This window comes from Alligator sinensis, unplaced genomic scaffold (assembly GCF_000455745.1).
Source record: "Alligator sinensis unplaced genomic scaffold, ASM45574v1 scaffold1312_1, whole genome shotgun sequence".
In the NCBI taxonomy this organism is placed as follows: Eukaryota; Metazoa; Chordata; order Crocodylia; family Alligatoridae; genus Alligator; species Alligator sinensis.
In genome coordinates, this window is record NW_005843141.1 from 108,618 (window position 1) to 117,308 (window position 8,691).

Consider the following 8,691-nt stretch of genomic DNA (forward strand, 5'->3'; position numbering starts at 1 on the left):
ATCTGAAGGACTGCAAACAAGTCTTTAGGGAAGGGTCCTGGAAGCAACTGCAGACCATCTCATATTGACTTTTAATTAGTGTTGGAGTATAATTAAATCTGGCTGTGGTAGAGTAGCTATAAGATTTCAAATAGATAACATAAACAAAAAAAAAAAAAGAGAGAAAAAGTTAGAGCAAAGGGATCTAGACAGAAGCAGTGTTGGCTTTAGAGATGTAACCAAAAGATTCTCTCTGAATTACCAACATATTGCAGGGAAGAGAGAGGGAGAGATAAAATTCTGAAAAAAAAGTCTGAGAAAGGTGTTAGGGAAGATACCCAAACACCAGGAAACATACACCTTACCAACAAGCATAAAACCCACAGAGCAAGAGATAAGTAGCTCTAGGCTTCATAAACATTAAGACAGTTTGGGGCAAGTACTACAGCTAGGCCCCAACAGGACCCTTAGAAACTAATAGTTAACTCTCAAAAGATCAGACCTTTGCCTTCCTCCATTCCCAAGCTAGGAAAACAATAAGAACTAACTACTAGTTCCTGGGAGAAGTGAATATAGTTTTCTTCTCTTGAAATATAATACCTTGACTTGGGGTTTAGACAAGTGAAGCTCAATAGGTCCAATTACATGGTAAGATATTTATTAGAAGTGCTTTCAGTTACATTAAAATGAGTCTGAAGTCTCTGAAAGAATTAAATAGTAAAAAGTGCTAGTTAAGATACACCCTGGTTACTGACACATGACCTGCAGTGCCCTATAAAATCTAAGACCAATGTCATTGGTCAGGAGGCAAGGGTTTTAGTCAGCCCGCTGGTACATTAGCCCTTACTGAAGAGGAAGAACTGCTGGTGGCTCCAGGAGGGATACATGCATGTACCTGCAAGAAAGAAAGAAAAGAAAAAAAAAAGATAGGCAACTAGTTACAAGCTAGTTTGCAAGATACTGCTCCAGTCCTATAAAAGAATCAAGGATTCCTGTTTGACAAGAATAGATAAGCTACACTTTTCATCAGAAGCATAACTGCACCCCTCAAGAGTGCAATTAATCACTGCCATCACCTTGAAATTACAGGAGCTGCTACATGGAACTGGCAGGCTTTTTTTTTTTTTAAAGCAACTCTTAATTGCACATGGGCCTTCCCCATATGCTGGGCCAGTCAGCGGAGCAATGCTTATTTATACCAATCTAGTCAGTTTTAATCCCTCCCTTAAATTTAAGGCAACAGGTACAAAAAGAAAACATTTTGCATCTTTGGCACTTACTTTGACAGCTTGTATTTCTCCCTAATTGCTTGCTGCTGTCGATGGGGGGCATCCAGGCATGCCTTATGTAGGTCACTCAAACAAGGCACTATCTCACTCAGAGAATACCCAGTGAATGCAGCAAGTGTTTCTGGCTGAACAGTAGAGAAAAATTCTATTTGGTTAGACAAATTTCTTCCAAATTGACAGTAGTAGTGTGTCAAGACATGTATCAGAATGTTTATTGCCAAATTACTGCTAAGCAGTGATCAGGACAGCAGAACCCTCCCAGTCTCATCCAAGATGCTTCCTCATATCTTCAGCTATTTTAAGCCTTTAGTATGGCTGCCTTTTTAATGCAGATAGGAGCCTTGTAGATGTCCAATGACCTGCTCTGGACCCCATCCCTAATCATTTCCTATAAAAGGGAGTACTTCAGTATTTAGACAAGTTGTTTACTACTACAATTCTCACTTGGAGGAAAAAAAAAAAAAAGAAATGATGTGCTGTATTCAGACTCTCTTTGGCACCTTGGATCACTTCAAAGCAGAAGTGGCATTTTAGGATGTAGTTGTGCTGGGAGTTTCTGACAGAAGTCTAGGCCAGTCTATTCACTGCTAGCTCTGGGTTAAAGCATGGATTGAATCTACTGGCAAGACATTTGGTTATACAAGTTTCTCATTATTCAGGTATATCAAGGGAACAAGGTACTGCTGCTTCTACTTCTTCTAAAGCTCTGAATAAGAGAAGTAAAGGAGTCAGACTAGCTAGATGGGACATTCCAGTTGAAATGGAAGAACCCTAATCTCAAAAGGTCTTTAGTTTGATCTAACAAACCTGCTATCAGGGTAGATTTCCAAGTCTAGATCTTTAAACAATAAAAAAAAAAAAAAAAAGATTAAATAAAAAGCTGTTCAACACCCCCAAACCTTATGCTTACCCACAGATGCTTGTTGACAGTGTAGTTTGCTAAACAATAAGCTGCTGCAGCCGTTTGTGAGGGAAGGTACTTTAGGAATGGGTCAATTTCCAGGAGACTCAGCTCTGCAACATACTAAATAAAACAAAGTCAATTTCAAATGAAAAGCGCCACTCTGTTCAACATGCTTCGAGAAGTACAAGTTGATTTGTATTGTTTACGCTAGAGCTTTGGAGATGGTAGCAATCATTATACATCCTCCTAATGAAATTATTTTTAACTATTTAGAAAGTCAATGTGGAATTCTGCCCTTGATGGAAATCAACAGGGGTTTTCCCCAACAGGTTTGAATGATACAGAATAGTGGAAAGGAATCCTGATCAGTCTTGCTATTGCACAGGACCACACTTCTGGAAACAGGCTATTGCCAGCACTGCCACAAGTTTGTACGGCCTGAAGTAAGCTAGTACGCCCACTTCCCATCCCCCATGCCCCTATTCTTTGGGATTCTTGGCTAAAGACAGGCTTGCAATCCATCTTGCAGAGTTTTATTATGTTGTTATTTCTAAGCATTGAACAGCCTAGCTTCCATCACAGTGGTATTCCAGACATCCCAAGTAACCAGTTTGACATAATTCTGGAGTTTAGTCAAAATGTGAAGTTTTGAAAAGCAAAAATTTGTGGCTTGTCTTAGGTTTACATTTAGTCTTACCAGATCAAGTCACAACCCTGGCAACAGTTCCCAGCTTGGGTGTTGGTTGTGGTTTTGTTAGTTTGTTTTTTAAACAGGAAGTCACAGACCTTAGCATTCTCTAATGCCAATGGTTGTCAGCTTTCCTATTCTTGAGCAGCCAATTCAGAATATGAGTGTTCCTCTTTTTCTGATCACTACATCCCACAAGCTCTTAGAGAAGCATAATTCATACCCTGGCAAAGTTCTCAGTCTTAATACAAACTCCATGTCTCTGTAAATACTGAAGGAGAAATTGGTTTATAGTTGGTACAGTCAAGTCAAAAGCCAGTACTTTCAGAAGTAGGTGTTCCATTCTTAGCAGCTGCCTCTTTGTATAAGTATCATCTGTTATATACACAAATTCATCTACCTCTGGTGGGTAGATCTCTTCATATTTCCTGAAAGAGAGTACAAGTAGTAAGCTGATGAATCAAAGCCAGAGTTTTAGTCCAAAGGAGCTTTAGTACAAGACAGTGTTCAAATGAGCACCTAGTCCACTTTCGACCCTTCCAAAAGGGTAGGCCCTTTAATACACATGAGTTTTTACTTGTATTAGCTTTTACTCAAGTGTCTTTTTAGACTGGTACTAGGCACGTTGATAATATCTTGTAAAACAGCAGTTTGCTTCACTCTTGGGTCCCATACAGCCCACAGTATAGTATATTATTAGTATTTAGTTATAACTTACTACTGAAGTACTAAAACAAAAATGTTTATTTAAAAAATCCAAAAGCCTCAGCAATACATTATGCTCCAGACAGAATAAAATGGTTCTTATCCCATGTTTAAAATGTGAGACTGGTTACTGTATCAAGGCCAACTATAAATCAGCCCAGAGCGGAAAGTTGCTCAAACTCTAGCCTAATACTTCATATAGTACCTGTGCTTCAACAAATCAGCCTATCCAGTTAGATCTGCTGAGATAAAATTTACCCCATGAATCCACAGGAAGGTAGGAAACTAACTTAATACTAAGCTTCTCATTAGGTTTGAGACTTGGCTACAAAGACAAGTTAAGTTGACCAATGCTGCCCAATATTTCAGAGAGCAGGAATTTCAAATCTCTAGTTGAATAATAATAATCACCATCACAATCATAATCATCTTAATAATAGGAAATATTAGCAAGATGGGAAGGGGGGGAAAAATGTAAAATAAATAAATAAATAAAAATAAAATAAAAAAAATCTCAGTCAACTGACAGGTCAAAACAAACACTTACGCAGCCAGAAGAACTGCTGCTGTTCCTACAAGCTGCAGCTTTCCTCTAAGGACAGACATGCAAGAAAGAAACCTGTCCAGAAAGTTTACAGCCAAATAAAGTGTTTCAGTACGTAGTTTGTACTCTTCCCCAACTTCTACTAGCCAGTCCACCAAAATTGCACGCATCCCTGCTGTGATATCTGGCTGCTTCCTCATGTAGTATGGTTTAGGTCTGTATCTTACCTGTTAGGATAGATTTAACACTTAAGTTAGGACCTCCACTACAATAATATTGTTAGCCATACTAGCTGAAAGTTTACAATTTTCAATGTTTTATACACCAATGTTATACACTAGAAATGAAAAAAGTTCAATATCTTCTCCATTACCACCAATAGCATTAAAAGGTGCAGATACCAGTATACAGATGAATTAGGTATAGTTTTGTGATCAGTTTGTCTGCTTTGCATTACCCATCTTCCCCCGATCCCCAAATGAAAGCTAGGAGTTGTATAAATTAGGAACATAGGCTTGGAAGAGACCAAAGGACCAACTCCAGACATTTGTCATATACTCCCTTTCACTAACAGATTAGGGTCCAGTTTAAGATTACTAGAGTCCATTGCCTAGACTTCTCCTATTGAAAGACTGTCCAGAAACTCAGTTTTGATAGTTATCTGTGAAAAGGGCACAATATTTTGCTGTGTATAAGTCCCAAGCAATAGGCGCTCTCTCTGATGCTTCAGCTTTCTGTTTTTGCTGAATTTCCAATAGTTCTCTTCTTGCTGTGTCAGATCTCTCCTCATCCAATAAGTCTAGGGTACACCAAATAAGAAGAAATTCTAGTGAAGAGATGCTTTCACCATAGCTGTGCTGTATCCCGAAAGGATCTTCTCTCACTGCCTTTTGCTCAGCTCTTGTGAGGCCAGCAATAAAATGAGCTTAATTAAGAAAGTTTTGCAGAAAACAAATCGACAGCAGAGAAAGTAGCTAAAGGTTGTCTTATGCAACATGGCTGGCATGACATGAGAGCCAAAGACACCCAAATATTCTAGGTTTGTTAAACTACTCACTTCAGCTTCTCTGAGGTACTGATGAATATCTTCTGCATATTCTCCAACATTCATTACATCTGTGTTGTTATCCACTTGATCTTCATGTTGAGACTGGAATGAAGCATCCAGCTGATCTTCAGACCGATTCTGGAATGATGTATCCACCACCATGGGAGAACCTGCATAGTCAGGACATCACATAAATGTCTTGCTAGATGATTTGGCTTAGTTGTTATTCCTTTCAACTTCACAAACACTTTGGGTAGTTATGCAAGAGATTTGAGCAAAGGAAGCCAATTGCTTCACATTACAGATCAATGTCATATGCAAGGTTTGTGCAATGACCAGTTACCTGTGCTCAAATTCAATAGCAGATGAATACTGGATTTCACTGTACTAGAAGCCACTTCACACAGGCTAGGTTCCACCTCTTCTACAACTGTGCACTTGTATCTTTCTTTCTGCTCTGGTTCATCTATGTAAATAGCAAACCCTTGCTTTGATGTTGCATTAACCATGCAGCTCGGTCGTGTGTTTTTTCCAGCTGGAGGGAAGGTATTTTCGGAGCCCGAGAAGTGCCTGATAATGGTAGTGCCCTGAAACAGAGTAGAGAGTAATCCTGTAGGGAGAGAATTGGTGGGAACAGAACAATTCCCATTTTAAGAGAAAGCTTCCCACTTTATACAACACTGCAGGTTACCAACTTGAGAAAACTATTTGCATCAAAAAGCTAGAAGTTAGCTAAGAAGAAAGCTTGCAATTAACAACTGGTATTTAAGTTCTACTTATTGCCTTCTTGCTGTAAGCCGAGTCTTTTATGCTATATGGCATATTAACTGTATACCAGGTTTGGTCTTCGGCACAAGCAGCATAGGAGACTATTAGATGTCAGCAAGAGGACCAGCCTCAGAGAGTTACTGAAGTTTCATACTACATTTCAAGCTAGTTAGTTAAAAGATACGAATTGTAAAGTGAAGCCTAGGACTCTTGAAAGCATTAAACTAAGATAACAAGGAAGGAAAGGAAATAATATTTGTCAGCTTTACCAATAAGCTTACTGTTTTGTTTTGGTTTTGTTTGATTTTTTTTTGGGGGGGGGGGGGGCAGCAGTTTGCATGGATAAGATAAGATAACATTATGCTGCAGATTACAAGTGGTAACTCTGTTTTGTTCCTCTGACCCCTCCCCCCCATAGACTACTGCAGTTTAACCCACAACTGTACATAAACAGGAGTATGAACAGGCATATCGGGTTTGTAGCTATGGCTAGGATAAATACAGGCTAGTGGACTATACCAACAAGAAATGCACACAGACTCAAGCAAGTGATGCTGAAAGCCTACTAGCTTCAGTGGTTTCTCCATACTTCTGAAAACAAGGATCTTTTTGTTTAGGAACAGGCTTGAAGGGCACAGAGCATGGCTCTTACCATGCAATGCAAGGTGAAACCTAAAAAGGTAGTAGTCAGTGAAAGTAAGAGTCATCTACTATTTTGTCAGTCAGGTGGCTATCAGACACCCTAAAGGAATAGTAACCATATTACAGGAAAAGTGCATTTCTAGCCAATTTTTGCAGTGCAGTACTAGAGTCACATTAACTTGTATTACAAGCCTTAGGTTTCAGGACCAGCCGATGTGCCAGAGGTAATAAGATCAGCAAGGGAAGAGGGGCCAAGGCAAAAATAAAGGCTTCCCCCAGGAGTAGTTCTAGCTCCCTGAACATCATGCCACGACATGGGAATCCTGTAGGCAGCCACATGACCATGGAGGCACAGAGCACTAGTTGGCAGTTAAGCAGCATCTGCATTTCCACCAAACCCCACATTCTAGCATCTAAAACAGGCTGCTTAACAGTCCCTTCAGTGACCTTCCTATCAGGAAAAAGATTGAGCAGGTTAAGAAGAGCATCACTATATTAAGTGCTTGCCAGCAGTGCCCCTTCCATCCTCTTTCCCACCATGAGAAGTCCTACTTATTGGGTAGTAACTGAAGCACTGCCCTTCAAATGCCCCCCACCCCTCATGGCCACTTGACCTGTTTCCTCTCCATGCTGCATAGCATGTAGTAGACAAGTCAATCCCAATACTGCCGATTCTAAATATTCCTTTAGAGTAGAGACTGGCTTATGACTGAAGACTCTCCAGCAGGTGGTTTACTTTTTGGTTTGCACCTGCCAAGGCCACATTTAACACTTCTTCCCTTTCCCCACTCCTATGAGCTAGAAGCTTATCTGAAAATGTGAAAGCCAGGCCTTGCAAAACTACATATTTCCAAGCTGTGGGTTTAAAAAGAAAATGCCCAATATCATTGTTTGGGAGGGTTGTTACCTTGTGCCCCTTTTGAGGGGAGCCGAGAGTCAGAAGCCACTTTAGCTAGAGGGAAGAAGAATCATCAGGCCAGGTACCTAGGACTTCAGATATCTAAAAACCTGTCTTGTTGGGATAAGACTTTGAGAAGTTTGGGTACTACAGACAGAGGGGATACCTGTGTATCAATATCACAGCAACATGCTTCAGTTTTACAGGTTTGTCTGCAGAACCAGGGTGAGGTTTTATTGGTTTCATTTTTTTTTTTAAACCAACTTTAGAGATCATCAACAGAACAGAAGTTGCCCATCAGAAGTGGCCCTTTGTGCATGACACAAAGAGAAACAAGCCTTCCCAGAAGCAGCCCAACTCTAGCACAGAAGTCCTGACAACTGGCTTACCCTGCACCATCCCAGCTGAGCTACCTGCACCATCCCTGCTCACACTGTCTCTGCACCAGCACCCAAAAGGGTTTGTCAGACCAGGTCACGCCCCAGTGTAAGCAGCAGCTCTCCAAGAGTTACCTGGCCGCAGGCTCGAAGGCACTGTCCATTCTCGGTCAGCAACCCAAGCACGGCCCTCTGCAGGGCAGGCTGGCTGGAAGGAGCTGTAGCCTGGCGGGGCTCCCGGTTCCCCACTTGGGAGACCCCACCCTTGTCCTCGCTGCGCCGCATGGCCTCTGAATCAGCAGCAGAGAGCTGGGGAGAGAGAGAACATGAAAGAAAGAGAAAAGCAGGTTAGTTGTTCCTCCAAGACTGATCATCTCCCTGGTTTCTCTCCCTCCTGCCACACACACGCACGCGACTGGTGCCTCCTGAATCTGGGGGGGCACCCACAGAAGTCACCAATGGCAGCAGCCCTGTCGGGGGGGGGGGCACCAGCCCATCCAACAGCATCAGTATTGGTCATTGGGGAGGACACATGCACCCCTACCAGTCACCTATGCATGCACATATACACTGCAGTGGAGAGGCAGCAGCCTTCCTCCAGGCTCCTTTTACTGCCCCAACCAAATAGACTACAGCTTGCACCTTGATCTCCAGCAGCTGAGATCAGTAGGGGGGGGGGATGAACACCTGGGATCTGAGCCTGATCTGTGTAGGCTCAGAGCAGTGGAGACAGGGAGCACCACTGGGGGTGGGGGCAAGGACAAGGGGCGCTGTGGGTGGGCGGGCAGCGCCCCCGCTTTACCTGTACCCCCGCCTTCAGGCCCGGCCCAGCCCAGCCCCGGTCCGACC

At 42.1% G+C, this 8,691-nt stretch overlaps 1 protein-coding gene across 4 annotated transcripts; it reads right to left on the reverse strand.

Annotated features, from left to right (window-relative positions):
* Window positions 1–617: 617 nt before the first annotated feature.
* Window positions 618–8,546, reverse strand: CCNA1 (cyclin A1). 4 transcript variants are annotated; one of them, XM_014526738.2, is made up of 9 exons: window positions 8,530–8,546; window positions 7,978–8,151; window positions 5,501–5,744; window positions 5,167–5,327; window positions 4,113–4,336; window positions 3,084–3,288; window positions 2,179–2,292; window positions 1,260–1,393; window positions 618–874 (listed from the first exon to the last, which is right to left on the reverse strand). In XM_014526738.2, exons 2-9 carry the CDS (start codon window positions 8,125–8,127, stop codon window positions 823–825), a joined length of 1,284 nt encoding a protein of 427 aa, XP_014382224.1. In that variant the 5' UTR covers window positions 8,128–8,151; window positions 8,530–8,546; the 3' UTR covers window positions 618–822. The 4 variants fall into 4 exon arrangements, with proteins under 4 accessions (XP_014382224.1, XP_006037645.1, XP_006037643.1 ...); XM_006037583.2 differs by lacking the exon at window positions 8,530–8,546 and adding an exon at window positions 8,394–8,416; XM_006037581.3 differs by lacking the exon at window positions 8,530–8,546 and adding an exon at window positions 8,290–8,409.
* Window positions 8,547–8,691: the final 145 nt, after the last annotated feature.

What these genes read in the sequence shown, in the direction of transcription:
- CCNA1 (XM_006037581.3), bottom strand. Translation starts at nt 8,349, where the DNA reads ATGCTGTTGGATGGGCTGGTGCCCCCCCCCCCGACAGGGCTGCTGCCA. An exon ending in GCCTTCGAGCCTGCGGCCAG is followed by an intron (nt 5,745 to 7,977) that starts GTAACTCTTGGA and finishes ACTCTGTTTCAG; the next exon opens with GGCACTACCATTATCAGGCA. An exon ending in AGTACCTCAGAGAAGCTGAA is followed by an intron (nt 4,337 to 5,166) that starts GTGAGTAGTTTA and finishes CTATCCTAACAG; the next exon opens with GTAAGATACAGACCTAAACC.